The sequence below is a fragment of the Physeter macrocephalus genome, chromosome 19 (genome assembly GCF_002837175.3).
Source record: "Physeter macrocephalus isolate SW-GA chromosome 19, ASM283717v5, whole genome shotgun sequence".
NCBI classification, from domain to species: Eukaryota; Metazoa; Chordata; class Mammalia; order Artiodactyla; family Physeteridae; genus Physeter; species Physeter macrocephalus.
The window spans coordinates 56,873,454-56,893,990 of NC_041232.1; the positions used below are offsets into that span (position 1 = coordinate 56,873,454).

Below are 20,537 nucleotides of genomic sequence, written 5' to 3' on the forward strand. Positions count from 1 at the left end.
GCCCATCAACAGATGAATGGATAAGTAAGATGTCGCACATATATACAATGGAACATTACTTAGCCATATAAAGGAACTAAATTGGGTCATTTGTAGAGACGTGGATGGACCTAGAGACTGTCATGCAGAGTGAAATAAGTCGGAAAGAGAAAAGGAAATATATATTATTGCATAAATGTGAAATCTAGAAAAATGGTACAGATGAACCAGTTTGCAAGGCAGAAATAGAGACACAGATGTAGAAAACAAATGTATGGACACCAATGTGGTAAAACGGGGGCGTGGGTGGTGGTGGTGGGATGAATTGGGATATTGGGAGTGACATATATACACTAACATGTATAAAATAGATAACTACTAAGAACCTGCTGTATAAAAAAATAAATAATTAAAATAAAATTTTTATAAAATCTTAAATAAACACTGGAAAGGAAGAAATAAAACTGTCAGCATTTGTAAATTATACTGTATATAGAAAAAAGTGAGAAATTCTTAAACTAATAAATGAATTCAATAAAGTTATTAGTAAACTAATACATGAACTCAATAAATGCAGAAATCTGTTGCATTTCTATACACTAATAACAAATTATAAGAAAGAGAAATTAAGAAAACAATTCCATTTACAATTGCATCAAAAAGACTAAAATACCTAGGAATAAATCTAACCAAAGGGATGAAAAACCTGTACTCTAAAAAGACATTGATTAAAAAATTGATTATGACACCAATAAGTAAAAATATATGCCTTGTTCAAGGATTGAAAGAATTAATACTGTTAAAATGACCATACTTCTGAAGGCAATCTCTAGATTCAATACAATTCCTATCAAAACACCAAAGGCATTTTTCCAGACAGAACTTGAACAAATGACTCTAAATTTGTATAAAAACAAAGACTCCAAATTATCAAAGAACTCCTGAGAAAGAAGACCAAAGCTTAAAGTATCACCCTTCCTGATTTCAAATTGTACTACAAAAGTACGGTAATCAAAACGGTATGGTATTGGCACAAAAAAGACACACAGATCAATGGAATGAATAGAGAGCCTGGAAATAATCCCACACTTATATCATCTATTAATCTATGACAAAGAAAGCAAGAGTAAATACTGGGGAAAAGATGGTCTCTTCAATAAATGGTATTGGAAATACTGGATGGATACATACAAAAGAAGTCAAATGGATTAAAGACTTAAATGTAATACCTGAAATCATAAAATTCTAGAGGATCACATAAGAAGTATGTTCTATGACATCAGTCTTACCAATTTTTTTTGGATATGTCTCCTCCTACAAGGGCAACAAAAGCACAAATAAAGAAATGGAATTACATCAAACTAAAAAGCTTCTGTAGAGCAAAGGAAACTATCAAAAAAATTTAAAAGCAGCCTACTGAATCATTAATGATATTTGAAAATTATATATCTGATATGGGGTTAATATCCAAAATATGCTAAAAAATCATACAACTCAACATCAAAAAAAAACACCCATTTTAAAATAATGGACAGAAAACCTGATTAGAAATTTTTCCAACGTTATACAGGTAGCCAACAGACATAAGAAAAGTTGCTAAGTATTGTTAACCATCAGAGAATGCAATTTAAAACCATAATGAGATACCACCTCAAATCTGTCAGAGTGACTATCTTTTGACTATCGTCAAAAAGGTAACACATAGGGCTTCCCTGGTGGTGCAATTGTTGAGAGTCCGCCTGTCGATGCAGGGGTCACAGGTTCGTGACCCGGTACGGGAAAATCCCACATGCCACAGAGCAGCTAGGCCCGTGAGCCATGGCCGCTGAGCCTGTGCGTCCGGATCCTGTGCTCCACAATGGGAGAGGCCACAACAGTGAGAGGCTTGCATACCGAAAAAAAAAAAAAAGTAACAAATAACAAGTGTTATCAATGGTGTAGAGTAAAGGGAACCCTTGTACACTTTTGGTGAGATTGTAAATTGGTGCAGTCACTATGGACAATAATACAGAGGTCCTCAAAAAATTAAAAATAGAACTCTCATATGTTCCAGGAATTTCATTTCTGAGCATTTTCCTGAAGAAAACAAATCATTAATTCGAAAAGATATATGCACACCAAAGTTCTTTGTAGGGTAACTATAATAGTCAAGATATGAAAGTAACCTAAGGTCCATTCATTGATAGACGAGTAGATAAAGATGTGGTACACACACACACACACACACATATTACTCAGCGATGAAAAATCATTAAATTTTGCCATTTGAGAGTTGGATGGATCTAGGGTTTATTATGCTAAGTGATATAACTCAGACTGAGAAAGACAAATACTGCATGCTCAGACTTGTATGTGAAATTGGAAACAAAACAAACAAAACAAAACAAAACAAAAGCAGACTCACAGAAACAGAAAGCAAAGAGTGGTTTCAGAGGGGAGGGGGTGGACAAAAGGGAGGTGGGCAAAATGGATATTGGCAATTAGGAGGTACATACCTCCAGTTATAAAATAAATAAATCATGAGGATGTAATATACATCATTAGTATGTAATATGGTCAATAATATGTATGGGGCAGATGGTTACTGTACCTACTGTGATGATCCCTACATAATGTATGCAAATATCAAATTACTAAGTAATATACCTGAAACTGACATAATATTTTATATCAAATGTATTTCAATAAAATACATAAAAAATAAAATAAAAATTACAGCAAGTGGTCTTGGCTGACTCATATTGTTCTTGCTAATTTGATCATTCATATAGATGTCAAATGATGTAATATTGATATTCATATATACTGTTTAAATTTTTTCTAGTGGACTGATATGTTGATAATGTAACTCAAGGGAAAATGGCAAAAAAATCCCCCTGATATTTAGAATTAGGGAAGATAAATCCTTTGTGCAAAATAGTATAAAAGATATAAAGAAAGATAAAAAGATTGTCATAAACAAACTCTGCAATGATGGCACTCTTTTTCTTCAGATTCTTCCTTTGTTTCACCATCTTGAGTTTTGTTTTTTTTTTTACCATCTTGAGTTTTTGATCCATAATTCTTATCAGTTTTCTGTACCAGCGGTTTTCAACTAAGACTCTTTTAATCAAAATATCATTGACATTGTCAAAAGAGTAATACCCAAATAGCAAGAATTACCTGTCATGAATAGTCTAGCGTTATTCACAGAGATGGCTTTTAGAAGACATAATGTAACAAAGTCACTGTAAATTTCAGGAATGACAAACAGGCATAGCACTAGGATCACTCTGGCATTGGCATTTAGAAGCCACATGACCTTGAATAAACAACTTATCCCTTTTGAGCTCTGGTGTCCCTATTTGTAAATAAAGAGAACTAAAATATTAGACCTCTAGAGCCCCTTTTCATTTTAAATATTGACAATTATAGTAATTTACATGGATATTTAATAGAAACATTTATGAAGAGATGGTAGAGTTTCTACTAAGGACTATTCTTAGTGAAAGTATTGTTTGTGCAGTGGTCCAATGGTAATCACAGGAAGCAAGGTTCTGGTATTGTACATCACAAAAATGGAGTACTGAAGGATATGTTTTAAATAATGAGGTCATTAAATGGCATTCTGTTTTTCTACTATTTCTACTAATAGCATACTTTAGAGTGCCTTGGGAGTCATTTTATTTAGTTCATTTATGCTAAGTATAAATCAAATCTTTTTCTTTTAATTTGGCAAGTTTAGCTTTGAAATTGCCAAGTTTTAGCTAAAAATATAAATGATAAATATAAATATTAATTTTCTAGATATAACACTGGTGAGTAATTAAATATTTAAAAAAGTATTTGATAAGGAACACTGTTTAAAAGAGAAAGCTAAAGAGGTGATATAATTAAAGACATGGCAATTAAATCTGGAATGTCTTTCTTCAGTTTTGAGTCTAGATTCTTTCTTAAATATGTGCAAAAATAAAAGGGTAATCTCTTCAATGCCACAAATTATATTTTATATTTTGTCTCTGATTTTATATTTTTAGTATTCTTATAGAAGAATTAATCCAGTATTGTAAATCTGTGGATGCCAAATTAATTATGTTGAAAATGTGAGCTATTGATACATATAAACACACAGATTTACAGACATATAATCTCACATAGTTTCACCCACACTGAATTACTAAGATATTGGGTTGGCCTTCATATCTTTTATATATTTTTATACAATTCATTGTTTAACCATTATTTTTCCTGAGTCAGTAGAAGTTTATATCCTTTAAATATTATCATCTTGTATAAGTTTTTTATTACATTTTTTGCCTTTCATAGAAATCTAAATTATAATTTATTGACAGATTAATAAAGTTATTTATGAATATAATTATTGTGCCTAGCTATAGAAATGCTTGCTTTTATATCAAATGATCCTAGAATTGCTCTTCTAAAATATTTTTGTTTCATCTTGTATTTTAAAATAATTTTCTCTTGTCCCTAAATTATAGGTTTCAGTTTATTTTACTATAAAAATTGTTTCCAGAAACCCATTTCTCTTTTTTTAAAACTTATTTATTATTTTTATTTATTTATTTTTGGCTGTGTTGGGTCTCCATTGCTGTTTGCAGGCTTTCTCTAGTTGCGGTGAGCAGGGGCTACACTTCATTGCAGTGTGCGGGCTTCTCATTGCAGTGGCTTCTCTCATTGTGAAGCATGGGCTCTAGGCGTGTGGGCTTCAGTAGTTGCAGCACATGGGCTCAGTAGTTGTGGCTCATGGGCTCTAGAGCACAGGCTCAGTTGTTGTGACTCACGGGTTTAGTTGCTCCGTGGCATGTGGGATCTTCCCAGCCCAGGGATCGAACCCATGTCCCCTGCATTGGCAGGCAGGTTCTCAACCGCTGCACCACCAGGGAAGCCCAGAAACCCATTTCTTCTGAAATTTTGGTTCTAAAAGTTGTAAACTGAATAAAAACAGTAACCAGCATATAATATCTACTCTAATGTCAAATAAACTGAGAAAGAAATCCTGAGAATCTCCCCTGTTATGAGAAACTTCAATAAAATTATAGAACTTTATTCTATGGATTTTTTTTTTTTTTTACATTTGCTTTGGTGATTAAGAATTGTTTTGGTTTGATTTCTGATTTATGGTCTTATTTTGTATAGTATTTGCTCTCCTGGCTTGTATATTTAAATCACAATTTGTTTTATATTCATGTTTTAGATCCACCTTATTGGAGAAGGAGTCTAGTAGTTTGTAGCTTGGATGACTATATGAGTTATCATACAAACAGAGCACTTTTTTTTTTTTTTTTTTTTTTCCCAGTACGCAGGTCTCTTGCTGTTGTGGCCTCTCCTGTTGCAGAGCACAGGCTCCAGACGTGCAGGCTCAGTGGCCATGGCTCACGGGCCCAGCCGCTCTGCAGCATGTGGGATCTTCCCGGACAGGGACACGAACCCGTGTCCCCTGCATCGGCAGGTGGACTCTCAACCACTGAGCCAGCAGGGAAGCCCTAAACAGAGCACTTTTGAGAGAAAAGCAGTGCTAAAACAAACAAACAAAAAAATTAACAAACATTAGTTGAGCTATACCAGCTACTATAGGGAACAAAATTTGCCACCCCAAAATATTTCTGTGCATGCAGATTATTTCTAGCTGAAAGTAATCAAGGCCTAAAAGACTCAGGAATAAATTTTGACCTTCTCCCTAACTGCTTAAAGAATGTAGATAGAGGACCTAGTCCAGGAAGCGAGCTATCACCTTAGACAACTATAGTGTGAACTAGGTGTGGTAGACAGTGAAGGGAACATAGTAAAGCTTGTTAGAATTCTTCTCCGTGTCCCACTGTCTGCAGGGCCCAGAAAACATTAGTTTACAACATTCATTTTTTTATCTCCATTAAAATTGCCTTTCTCCCTTAGAAGTCCCAACCACTACCCCCAACATCCTCTTCTGTCTTTAACTGAAGATGGTATTTAATGTGAGAATTTCAGCTATTTTGGTGAGTTACTCAGTTTTTCTGGGTCTCTTCCATGTACACATGTTATTAAAGTTTTGTTTGATTTTCTCTTGTTAATCTGTCTCATATCAATTAAGTCTTAGACCAGCTAGAAGAGCATAGAAGGGTAAAGGAAAAATCTCTTCTTCTCTTACAGTACCAACTAGGAATGTCTTTAGAAAATCAGGATTCCTGTCCACCTTTTTTGCAGTAATGTTAATAGTAAATTGTTTTCAAGTGTCTCAGACCAACACAATGGGCCACCATAACATTTGTCCATTTTCCCAAGGTAAAAATCTATGATCAAATATATCAATTCAGGATATAATTCTGGATGCAAACCTGCTCTCTCTTCTCATATTTAGAGCTGGATTGACCTTTGTTGATTCTCTTAATGCCAATACTGATAATATTAGTTTGCCCTTAAATCTTTGGCTATATTTTTAAATTTTTAAACATTTTCTTTTAGTTTTTCTTTAATAATTTCTGACTATATGGCAAGACCTTAAGATAAAAACTTATTTCTATAGTTAAAGTAGTTTCTTAAAATATGTCTTACGTCTAGAGGGGTTAGGTGATACGTGCATGATAATATTTGAGAGACACATAAAAGGAATATACATGTTAAGACTATAGTAATGTAACTGAGCAGGACCCTATGGGGCCTTCCTGGGACAGGTCCTTCCCCCATATCCTCTGCTTTAACTCTGTTTTGAAGTTCATAGATAAAAGTATTTGATGCACATTCCTGAGTTGTTTTACAGATGTGAAACCCCCCCCCCCAACAAATGGAAGATGTTAACTACTTGATGACCATGAGCACATAGCCCCAGGCCTCCTGGAGCCTAAGTACTGATAATGTTAACCCCTGTGACACTGCCCTGTTACCTCACCATTAGCCAATCAGAGAATTATGCATGGGCTGATAACACACCTTGAGACACCCCCTCCTCATCTGGCTTTTAAAAATGCTTTGCTGAAAGCCTTTGGGGAGCTGGGGTTTTTAGAGCATTAGCCACCTGTATCTTAGCATGGCCCTACAATAAATCTTTCTCTGCTCCAAACTCTAATGTTTCAGTTTGTTTAGCTTTACTGTGCATTGGGCACAGGAACTTGTGCTAAGAGTAATAGGAAACCTGTATTAGAGTCTGGTGTTGTGTAGGCAGCAGTGAGAAGGACACTGATGGGATTATTAGAAAGACAGCAGAAATCTCTAGACTTCCTTCATACCAAATTGGTTAAAGGACTTGCGTTGACTTCAGAGTTGGTTAAGAGCTAAACTAAATAGCAGATTTAAATTACATTTCATATTGCTCCAAAATGTCTTAATCCAAGCAGTTGTCAGGTGTTGGAGGCCATGCCTAGGTTTAGGAAGTTTCAGTGAGTGGATATATTAGTACATCAAAAAAGTAGAATCTAGAGTACTTGAATTATTTTTATTATTTCTAATAAGGCTGAGGATGATTAAATACATTTGTAATTAAATTGAATTTATTTTATTTATTTTGTTAAAGTTTCACTTAAATACACTTACAAATTATTTTTTCAAAACCTTTCTTCTATTTTGATTTAGATTATCTATATCTATATCTATATCTATATATATATATATAGATAATATATATTGATATATACTTTTTTTTGTATTTAGGCCAGGACAAATGATAGCTTATGTATCAGAGACAACGCATGGCCACAATTTGCATACTTCTACCATACTCCTTATCACAATTGGTACAAGTTTTAATTTTGTGTTCTCCCACTGTCCCAAACCTTAAGCACTTTGAGAACGGAGGCTCAATTTTGTTGTATTATGCATTTTCTTGACTTAGGATAGTACTTGGTACACACTAAGGGATTCCATTAGAGAAGTGAAATAAGAAAGAGCTTGAATGGGAGTGTAGATGGATTCTAGTCACTGCTGGCTTGCTGCGTGACCTGAGATAAAGTTATGTAACCTACATGAACCTTAAGCTTTCCATTTATAAAATGAGTAATATAACTTTTTTGGAAGCATAGATCTGAAACCAATAGATGGAAATTATAGAGAAAAATTTCAGCTCATTGCAAGAAAACTTTCTAATAATTAATGCTTTCTAAAAGCTCTACTTGTCTGCTTCCAGAAACACAGTTCCTGATCAAAAGAAGTGGTCAAACATAGGCTTAATAAGTATTTGGTGGGAGCATTAAACTTTTTTTAAAAAATTGAAACACTAGAAGAATGGTTAGGGTAAAATCCTTTTCAACCAGAGATTTGGTGATGGCCAGCCTTTCTTCCATGGGATTACTGTATCACTGCAATGAGGGACTTGACCTAAGTATCAATATTGCCTTAAAAATGCATTAAATTTGTACAATTTTTTATTTTGAGAGACAGTGTGATATCACATTCACATAACTTTTATTACACTATATTTTAAAATTTGTACTATTTTATTGGTAGTTGTTAATCTCTTACTGTGTCTAAATTATAAATTAAAGTTTATCATAGGTAAAAAATAAATAAATTCTTTAAAAAAAAATTGCCTCTAAGAGGACAGTCACTTCATTTCTGTACAACATTTTACTCAAATTCTAGGAGGTAACAGTAATAGTAATTTTCCTATCTACTTCCTGGATTTGTTGTAAGGATAAAATTTCAATGAATGTTGAATAGTAATAGCACCAAAAGAAAACAAGGCAATATCACTAAAAGTATTTTAATGGTGTTCTCGCCTATCCTCTAGAGGGAAATAAGCTTTGTTAAATCAACTATATAGACTACCTCTTGCATGTGGGTGTTTAGTAATGGTTTGGAAGCCAACAAGTCACCATTTTTAAGCCTGATATATTACTGATTATGTTTGGCTGCAGTTGAAACTAGGCTAGAAAAATATTTAATGGTATACAAGTGTAATAATTTTATTTTTTTAATTGTGTATTTTAAAGTTTCTTATTGTTTCCAGAGCATATAATCTTAGAGTTAGAAAGTGTTACAACATGCAGGTAGCTAGATATGAGCAAGGAAAGGGGTGCATGGGCCAGATGGTAGGAAAGGGTGATAAATGTCCTGGAGGCAGACAAAGAAAGGTGGGAAAAGGTAGGAGTCTCCAGGGTCCAAATGTAACCTGTTGTTCTTTATGCTCTCATTACAATAAAATTAGCCTTGCAGATAAGATGTACCCATCATGTACAAAACTCATGACACTTCTGATCAAAGCTAAATAAGGACAAAAATCCTTCCATCCCTTGGGGAGGTGACACTGGGATAAAAATCAGGGAATACAACCCCAAACCCCTCCCTCCCCAATGAATATTCCATCCCTTCTTTTGTACACCCCACATAACTGGCTTGCCAAAAACACTCAGGGCAGCTATTCACCTGAAACTGCCTGATCTCATCTCAAGAGTGTACTATCACTTAAATTCTCACTTTGCTTTCTTAACCTTCCTGTCTTGTCTCAGAATTCTTTCTGTGACAAGAGTAGAACATTTCACCCGGAACAAAAACACTTGAGTGTGTATATGCAGATTTATCTCTTAACATTCACCACTTCACCCACAAATGGGTAGTATTCTTCATCTCTAGCCATATCCAACTCATAAATGATCCTTTAATATGCCATATCAATCAGCTACTGTCATAATAATGCTGTGTAACAAACCACCTCAAATTCAGGGGCTTGAAGCAACTAGTGTTGATGATTTTTCTAGTTCACAAGTCTATGAGGTTGATGGAGCAGATCTGCTTCAGGTTGTGAGTCATCTGGGTTTTGCTCCAATTTTGAGTTGGATTTAGGACTGCTTCTCATACTTCCTCATTCTTCTGGGACCAAGAGGTACCTGCCGCATGCTCTTCTCTTTGGGAATTAGCAGAAGCACCATTAGTGCCTCTTAAGACTGTGGCCCAGAACTAACAGGTTGACTCATTTGCTTAAATTTCATTGATCTAAGCAGTGACATGGCCAAGCCTACTCCTGTGGGGAGGAGAAACATCCCAGTATTCGTGATTGTATTAGCACCAAAAGTGTATGTTCTCTTGGATAAGACAGGTTTTTTTTTTTTTTCCAAATAATTGAAATATTTTTTATTTTAAATATTCACAATCACTTCAACAGTTTTTTCCCCCATATCCAAATGTCCCTGGAAACAAATGATTTTGTTAATATACGGCTTTTAAATAGTCTTAATATATCTCATAAATATAGAGAGACCAGCTCTTTCCAGTGGCTTATATACTACCAATATTACAATTAATGCAGCTATTTTTAAAATAGTTTCATCAAATAGATGAAATAATAAAACATTTTTTTAGCATCCTGATTGGAGTATAATTGCTTTACAATGGTGTGTTAGTTTCTGCTTTATAACATAGTGAATCAGTTTTACATTTACATATATCCCCATATCTCCTCCCTCTTGCGTCTCCCTCCCACACTCCTTATCCCACCCCTCTAGGTGGTCACAAAGCACCGATCTGATCTCCCTGTGCTATGTGGCTGCTTCCCACTAGCTATCTATTTTACATTCCATAGTGTATATATGTCCATGCCACTCTCTCACTTCATCCCAGCTTACACTTGTCCTCCCCATGTCCTCAAGTCCATTCTCTATGTCTGCATATTTATTCCTGTCCTGCCCCTAGGTTCTTCATCACAATTTTTTTTTTAGATTCCACATATATATGTTAGCATGTGGTATTTATTTTTCTCTTTCTGACTTACTTCACTCTGTATACCAGACACAGTTGTCACAAAGAAAGAAAACTACAGGCCAATATCACTGATGAATATATATGCAAAAATCCTCAACAAAATACTAGCAAACAGAATCCAACAGCACATTAAAAGGATCGTACACCATGATCAAGTGGGGTTTATCCCAGGAACACAAGGATTGTTCAATATACACAAATCAATCAATGTGATACACCATATTAACAAATTGAAGGAGAAAAACCACATGATCATCTCAATAGATGCAGAAAAATCTTTTGACAAAATTCAACACCAATTTATGTTAAAAACCTCCCAGAAAGTAGGCATAGAGGGAACTTTCCTCAACATAATAAAGGCCATATATGACAAACCTGCAGCCAACTTCATTCTCAATGGTTAAAAACTGAAACCATTTCCACTAAGATCAGGAACAAAACAAGGTTGCCCACTATTATTCAACATAGTTATGAAAGTTTTAGCCATTTTTTTTAAAAATTGAAAATTTTTGTTTACAAAGGAAAATAACATAATGGAGATATATATTCAACTAATTTTTTCTAATAAAAATTATCACCACATTAGGGTCTAGGATGAGTTTTGTGCAAATCTGAGGGAGAATAATAAACTATTTTATTAATTTTACAATCTCATTGGCAATATTACATCAATACCTTTACTTTTATATTTAAAAAATTAAGGGAATGTTGAAATATTCTGAGTGAAAAGGAGTCATTTTTTTTGCTAATTCTTATTTAATTCCTGATTGCTATTACAAATTTGCTCTTCTGTTTGAGTAAATTAATCTTCTACTTTGTGGTGAAAGAATTTGAGGTTAAAGCATAAACTGGCCTCAGAGATTGAAAAGAACTAAAAAATTTACCTACCTTACCAGCAGTGTCCAAGATATCCCAATAAGCGGGCTCATTGTTGATCCTAACCTGGGTCTTATATGCATCTTCTGAGAATAATGCAAGAAAAAGTTTACATTTAAATATATTCAACATAAATGTTATGATTAATTTTTAGATTTCATAACAAAGAAGAATTTTTAATTAGGTTACTAATCAAGAGAATCAGATACTGTACTTAATTACAGCACATAGATTACATAGAGTACATAGTATGTAACCCAGAGAAATAGAAGAAAGGAGTTTCTGCTTAAAGTGAAGTCAGGTGGGTTTCTTCTTCAAATCATGAAGATTTTTTTCTTTTTAATGTATGCATTTAGAGTTATAAATTTCCCTTTTAATGCTATTGCTTCATTCCATAAGTTTTGGAATGTTGTGTTTTCATGTTCATTAATCTCTAAATATTTTCTAATTTAACATCTGATTTCTTCTTTCACCCTTTGGTTTTTAAATTTCCATATATTTGTAAATATTTCAGTTTTCCTCTCCTTTTGTTACTAGTTTCATTCCATTGTGATTGGAAAAGTTATTTTGTGTGATTTCAATCTTACTTCAGATATATACTTGGAAAGTTAAGGAATGATTCCTGTAAGAAACAGCACCTAAACTGAGTGGGAGTTAGAAAAAAGTAAAGAAAAAGGAAAACTGAAATCAGAATCTCAGATGTTATAAAGATGATGGAACAAAAAAAGAACGTAGATAATTTCAGTGTGGCTGAATCTTAGAGTTCAGGAAAGAAAAGTAAAATTTAAGAGATATATTAGACTTTCTTATTAATATATTAAATTGAATCATATTTTTGAGTGAGGCATCTGAAGTCAGACTGGCTGAGTTTAAATCCTGGCTCTACCACTACCAGCTTCCTGACTTTAGGAAATTTACTTGATGTCTCTAAAATATATAGTACTCATTTAAAAATGTTTTAATAATATTTGTATTTAACTCATGGAATTGTTCAGAGGATTCAAAGAGATAAAGCATAGAAGGCATCCAGTATAGTGCCTTGTGTATAGTAAATGTTTAATAAGCGTTAAGTATGATTACTGTTTTTAAGAAATTTGGACTCTATTGTAATGTTATTTGGGGATACTAACTCTGGCTGAAATGTGGTAAAAGAATTTTAAGGTGGAAAACTAGAAAGATTAAGTAGATATATAATAATGTAGGTGAGAAATATTGATGGCCTATACTATGATAATGGCAGTAGGCTGGAGGAAAACGTATAGATTTGCAAAATGTTTAGAGGTTGAACTTATGGCATTTAGTGATATATGGAGAACAAGGAAGGAGGATGATGCAAGAGAAGCTCTCAGATTCCTGGCATTTGCAGATGGACAGATAGTTATAACATTTATTGAGAAGAGAAAGAAAGGAGGAGAACCACAAGTTCAATTTGGGAAAAGTTAACTTTGCCATGTCTGTGTTTCACTCAAGTGAAAAGAGTGAATATTTTGGTCTGAAGCTCTGTGGAGAGATCTGAGAGTTCTATTTTATTACGTTTTTTATTTCCTCATTCATGACAATCCCATCCTATGTATTTCAGCCTGTTCAAATACCTACAGTGCATACACAATCATTTGTGAAACATGGTTGAAACTTCTGAGTCTGAAACACAAATTCCTGGAGTATGGCTGCAATCTCTGTTTTGTTTTATCCACCATCTATGTTATAAGTAAAGAACAACAACACCACTCCACTACAAAAGCATTTAGAACAGCATTGAATACTGGCACAATAATTATTCATATTGTTGATTTTGAACCACAAATAAAAGATTAATTACTTTCAGAATCTTTTGGTGTAGAAAGTAATAATAACCAAACACAGGATGCACGTTTTCAATGCATAGTAGAAAAATTCAATTCTACTATTCTATTCAATTCAATTCCACCAAATTCAATTTTTTTTCTGGCTGTTGGAGAATATGGAGACACATGCATGCACACAGACACACACACACACAATAATCATGATCTCCACTCTAAAGGAATTTATACAATCATGGTGGAAGACACATACATGCAATGGGATGTTAAAATCCAAAAATTTATAGGGCATATAGCCTACCTTCAAGAAAATTTATTCCTTATGACAATGCTCAAGAAAAATGAAATTGTGGGAAGTAAAAATTGCAGAGAAGTTAAACTACTGTGGTTTTAGCAATTACCAGCTTTAGGAGAGGAAGAAATTTTCCACTACCCTTCCAGGTTCTTTTGGCTGGACTAGAAATTAAATTGATATGAGATAGATTAGCATGAAACAATCAAACAGAAGTTTAATAATATGTATACATAGGAGAGACCCAGAAAAACTGAATAATTCACCCAAGTAGCTGAAACCCTCACCTTAAATACAGGTACAAACAAAAGAGGATGTTTGGGGTAGTGGTTTGGGACTTCAATGTGGAGGAAGGCTACTTGCATGGAGATGGAAAAGGAAATGTTTGTAAACAAATATTTTCTGGGACATGCAGAGACAATGGAACATGGAGAGGAATTTTAACAAACTGACTTTGCTAGGTTTCACCAGCTCTAGTATGCCTAGTTCATACTATAGTTAGCTATGATAGTGACTTCCTTCTTGGAATGTTATTTATTTACATTCTTTTAGGCAGTTGGGGGAAAGTCAAAATTTCTTCCTGCGTGTTTTGGGCCTTGACTCTTGTCATCTCAAAATACTCCTTCTGCCAAACAGACATTTTGGAGTAGCAGCTTTTGCTCCCCTACACAACAATTCTAACAGCATTCAGTGTACAAGCAACTACACAATTTCTATTTTTTCATTCTACTGTTCTTCGTGCTTTTACTGATCTTTCTCTCAGAAAAGAGAAATCTTGTGGAATTGTTTGCAATTTATTTTTAAGATGCATAGGGTTGTTTTTCAGTTTCATGGGGAAATAAAAATAGTTACTCTGAAAAGTGCTCTGTGACCTGAGGATCACATGTGAATCTTCAGATTTTATATTTGTTTATTTAAATTCAAAGGTCCCAAAAAGATCCTGCTGAGACCAGTATAGTACAAGCTATGTCAATACATAGGAATTCTACAAAGATCAACAAAAGTAACATATATGATGGTGCTTTAAAAAAAAAGAAATCACAATTCAAACTCAAGGAATGTTATATTGTAAGTTTTAAAAAAAATTTCAACGTAACCATGAAATTATATTAAAATGAAATCACTTTTGTTATTTATATTTACCCATGAGGGAATGCTTTCTTCCCAACAAATAAATCATAGAGCGTTTGGTAGTTTATGTTTGCAATAATCGTAAAAATATAAAGCTTTTAATTAATTAAAAAACCTTAAGGTGTTCTGGATGATTTGCCCAGAATAATTGATTTAATGCCTTTACAGAGCAAACATATGTAATTTAATAACTTTAGAATATTTTAGTTGTAAATATGAAATTGGGGTAATTTAAAACTACAATATGTAACTGAGAGAAAATATTAGAAGTTTATTGTTTAATTTTCACTAAAAGACTTTTTTAAAATCTTAAGATAGTGGAATACTTTTATATGGTTTACCTAAAATCTGAAATGTAGTAATTGAAGATATAATTCTATAACTCTTAGATAGTATACACCTGTAAGATATTAATCATTGACCCAATTTAAAAACAGAAAAAGGGTTACAAAAATAAAGGTTCAAATAGTCTCTTTATAAGAACTTTCTCAAAGAATTACTTAAATAAATTATCTTAATTGTGTGTGTGTGTGTGTGTGTGTTTGTGTGTGTGTGTGTGTGTGTGTGTATAAAGCAGAAGCATTTTGAAATATATTGTACTGGACACTTTCTCTTAAACAAGAAGTTAAATCATGGATGAATCAGCACTGATGTAGTGAATCAGCACTGATGCAAATGTAATGAATCAGAGTATTTATCAATAATAACATCATTTGAGTGCATAATCTGTGTTGCACACTCACCGAAGCACAGAATCTAAAATGTTGAAAAAGGCAGATTTGATTTCTACCCACATAGAGTTTATAATCTCTGTGTGGGGGAATATACAAAAATAAGCAGGCAATTACACAGTATTTTAATGTGTTACATTAGAAGCATTTGAAAAGTAATTAAGTAGATAGCAGAGACACCCAGAGGAGCTGTAGTTCAGCTAAGGTCAGTCTTCAAAGTGAGAAGATAGAAAAAGTTTGGAAGGAGGAAGATTGTGAGAGACAAGAAAAATGAAAGGAAGTTTCTTGTATTCTGGTATAGTCCCTTTTCTTGAACCTAAACATTCAGTGAAATTTTATATAAGTTTTTGGGTATATATGCTTGTTGGGTGTAAAAAAGTTTTGAAAACTAATGGAAATTAGTCTCTAAGATGACTCAGGGTGAAGAAGAACACCCCTCCTCAACATGGAAACAATATATGAAGAAAGAGATGCCATTATAAAATAAATCCTGGGGAATTCACAGTATTTATAAGGCAGAGTTTTGATTTTTTTTCCCATGCTGTAAAATTGAGAATTTAGTCAATTTTATTTAGGTCTGTGAGGGGTAAGTGCTCCCTGAAGATATCTGAGTATACAGCAATTGGAATTTTTCCCCTAGACATATAAGCAGATTCTAGTGAAGAAGTTTATACTAACAAGCATTTCTCTGCTACCCCTAGGGAGAAGATCAATGTCACTGTTCTGGGAAGTCTGACCCTAAGATGGTCAACCATATGCATTCTGAATGGTCTACAAGTAGATTTTCCAGTGAATGACACTGCCTTGCATTTCAGGAAACCTTGCCACATATGTCACACCCAGTGAGGTGGTGCAAGCTGGAGTGTTTCTTTTGGAACTGCAGGAAATCATCTGGAGATTTTTACTTGCTGAGAACCTCTACTGGAAGATGTCATTCCAAACAATGGCTTCTTGGAGTAAGGCCAAGCTGATAGTGAGGCTTTTGACAAAAATAATAGTCATCTTCTAGGGAGTAGACCTGGGCAAGAGTTTGTTGAGATAGCAGCCAAATCAATGGTCTGCCCCAAAGTACATCTACAGAAAGTACTTCAGGGCATCCTTTCAATGTTAGGGCCTTTAACCTTTTCCTTTCAGCCTGAGAAGATAGAGGAATCCATGGAAAGCCTAATTGCCTGGCTCTCTTTTGCCAAGTAGATATGAGAAGCAGTAAGACTAGACTACAGGTACTGATACTGAATGTCTCAAGTCATTTGGCTCTGCCTCGCTTATTGTTGTTTTGGGATAAGTAAAAGAAGACACAGATATCCTCTGCTCTATGGCTTCTTCAGCAAAGAAAAATGGCATATCTTGTTCTATCTTTCATGCCCCCATTCACCATACCCATGATAAATGGTTTCATGATCCTAAGTCCATGATCTGTACAATGGTTGCCTTCCAGAGCTTTTGTAAGATTGAATGAGTTTAAATACAGATCTCTTCATAGAAATAAAAAGACATGTTATGGTCAGGGCAATCATGGGAGTCCCAGAATCCTACTGGCTCTTCACCCTCACTCAATGGACACCTCCTAAAGGACTCCAAAGAAACTCTGGAACCCATAGATACAATATGAGAATATCTAGTGACAGAGGATTGATTTATACCAAAACAATTGTTTCTTGGAAGATGGAATAAATGTACTTTTCCCTATGCCTCCTGCTACATACAATATAAAACCATGGACATTATATGTGAAACAAGAGTAAGAAGATTCTGAAAGGCAGAAAGAGGCAGACTTGCTAAGAACTTCAGGAGGCTTATTCAGATAGCAAATAAGTGCATAAAACATGTTCAACGTTATTAGCCTTAAGTAAGTGCAAATTAAACCCACAATGAGCTATCACTATATATGTATCAAAATGGCTAAAAATTAAAAAAAAAAACAGTGACAATACAATGCTGATATTATGCAGAAAAATGGGATCACTCACACATTGCTGGTGGGTACATAAAATGATATTGCCACTCTGGAAAACAGTTTGGTATTTTCTTTAAAAAAAAATATATATGTGTGTGTGTGTATGTACACATACACACACACACATATATATGTATATGTAGGACATATATATCATATATCCTACATGTAATATATAAAGCGGCAGTTGCACTCTTGGCCATTTATTACAGATAAATGAAGACTTAGGTTCACACAAAAACACACTAAAAATGTTTCCAAATTGTTTATAGTAGCTTTATTCATAATAGCTAAAAACAGGAACCATCCCAAATATCCTTCAATGGTTGTGCAACCTGTGGTAAAACCATATCATGGAATACCACTCAACAATTAAAAAAAAAAAAAAAATGGAGTGTTGAAACATGCAACAGCCTGGATGAATCTCCGTAAAATTATGCTAACTCAAACCAGGTAATCACAAAAGGTTACATAATATATGATTCCATTTATACAATATTCTTCAAATGACATAATTACAGATCTTATTAATAGCTTAATAGTCACCAAGTATTATAGAAGAAGTGGCCTATGGCTTTAAAAGGCAACATGCCCCTCACCCCACCGCAATAAAGATGTTAAAAAAAAAAAAAAGAAGAGTGGCTCACTTTTATCCACGGCATAACTCAAATACTTTCCCAGAATGCCACTCATTTGCTAAAGAATTACTTCATATCTTTACTTAGTTAAGAATTTTTCAAGTACCTCACAGGATAGGCTGCTAAACTATTTACACCTTTGTGGAAAATTTATATAACATTTTCCTTTCACAGTTGGTCTCTCAAAATATATTCTTCCCTATGTCATCCATACTAGATGTAATTAAGAAATTACTCTTATCTTGATTTTTATATATTAAACTTTAATTATATGTTTAAATCTCCTGAGAATAAACTGTGTTCTCTCAAAGTTCTCCAAAAATAAATAAATAAATAATAAGGCAACATGAAGTATCCTTATGGCGATGGAAATGTTTTGTATCTTGATTGTATCAATATCAATATCCTTGTTGTGATATTGTACAGTAGTTTGCAAGATGCTATCACTGGAGAAACTGGGTAAAGGGACATGGGATCTCTCTGTATTATTTCTTAAAATTCCATTGAATTTACAACTGTCTCAAAAAAATCATAAAAATTATTCACTTATGTTTAAAATTATTAAAATATCTCAAAAAAATCTTAGCAAACTAGGCATAGAAAGCAGCTTGCTTTATTTAATACCGGGTATCTAAACAAAGCAAACATTATGATTAATAGAGAAATACTAAAATCATTCTCTCTCAGATTGGGATACAAGATAAAAATACTCATTATAAATACCTTTATTCACTTTATACTGTTAATTCTAACCTGTTCAGCTGGGCAAAAATATGACTGATGTTAAAAAAAAGTTTTAAAAAAGAGGAAAATGTCACTATTCATGGAAAATATATTTTGAGTATGTAGAAAATTTCAAAGAAATTTCAAATAAATAAAATTTCTATTTATTCTATAGATACATCAGTAGATTGAATAAATGAATTTAGTAAGTTTTCTTGCAAAAATGTCAATATAGAAAATAATCAATTTTATTTTTATATATGAGCAACAAAAGATAAGAAATGAAATTATTTAATGGTGTCAATTACCATAACATCACATATATCAAATCTCAAAAAATGAATCTTGCAGAAGTTTTGCAAGAGTCCTACTTAGGAAGCTGGAAAACATTTTGATAAAAATTAAAGATGATATAACAGGTAGAAGTGAGTGCCATACTTACAGATTGAAAGAGTCAATATTTTAATGGTGTCAAATTCCCCTAATTGGTTTATAAAAACAAACCAAACAGATTTGTAGTGAGGGTGGAGATTCATCAACTAATTCTAAATTAATATGAAAATGAGAAAGGCCAAAAATAGTTACAACAATCTCAAAACAGAATAATTTCTACCATATATCGAGATTTACTATTAATCCACAGCAATTAAGACAATATGATATTGGCAGATGGATTGAAATATAAACTGACAGAATAGAGAACACATCCACTAATGAACACTTTTTTTAGATAATAGAATTGGCATTTTAGAGCAGTAGTAAAAAGAAAATATTTTCAATAAATAGTACTGTGAATCGGATATAAATATTGAAACCAATGGACTGGACTTCTACCTTACAATATAAAAAATATATAAATTCTAGCTGGGTTTTTAATATAAATATGCAAAGCAAAACAACAAAGTTTCTCAGAGATTTCATAGGAGAATACCTCCAGGGCTTATACTGGTAAGATTTCTTAAAAACTAATATAAGCACACTAACTATAAAGTGCAAGATTGACAAATTGAAATACATTTATTAAAATTGATACTACTTTAAAACAAAAAAAATGTTTCATCAAAGACTACTAAGAGAAGAGAAATCAAGCCATAGTGTGGAATAAAGTATATGTAGCAGGAAAAAAAAAAAGGCTCATATTTATAATATGTAAAGAATTCCTACAAATCAATCAGAAAGAGGCAGACTTCTCCAATGAAAAGTGAGCAAGAGACTGAGGGCTTTTTTAAGTAATAACATTTATTATTATAATTTATTGAGCATTGAAACTGTACTGGCATGGTAAAAATATGTATTTTTACATTAATTATGTCACAATTCTCATAATAAGCCTATGAAAAAATTATTCTCACTTCCATTTACAGTTGAGAAATTAAAGATCAGAAAAGTTATATCATGTGCCCAACTTCACACAACTTGTGAAAAGCATGCTACTGTAGAAAACCTTTCATTTACTTATTACCCATTTATAAAATTTTTATTTAGTTTCTGATTTGTATTTAAAATAATACTAGGTACTAGGGGTATAAAGTTTAGTAAGATGTGGCCCTTGTTCTTAAATGACTGTACAAAGGAGGTATAACAAAGTTTAGATGTAGTTGGAAGTGGAAGAATACGTAACAAACCTTCAGCTACCTTAACAGTCATCTCACTGAGAGAACTGGAGAAGGGTAAGGAAGGAAAGAAATCCCAGGTGGAGGCAGCAGTATCAGAAAAAGTATGATGTAGTTACCCTTCTCTCCCCTT

The 20,537-nt window shown here is 33.3% G+C and overlaps 1 protein-coding gene across 1 annotated transcript in view; it reads right to left on the minus strand.

The window, feature by feature from the left end:
• The window catches only part of RIT2 (Ras like without CAAX 2), a 586,108-nt gene that overhangs the window by 378,780 nt on the left and 186,791 nt on the right, over window positions 1-20,537 (minus strand). Inside the window, 1 exon segment of the mRNA XM_024120486.1 lies at window positions 11,530-11,606. Within this exon segment, the coding sequence (XP_023976254.1) occupies window positions 11,530-11,606 (77 nt within the window).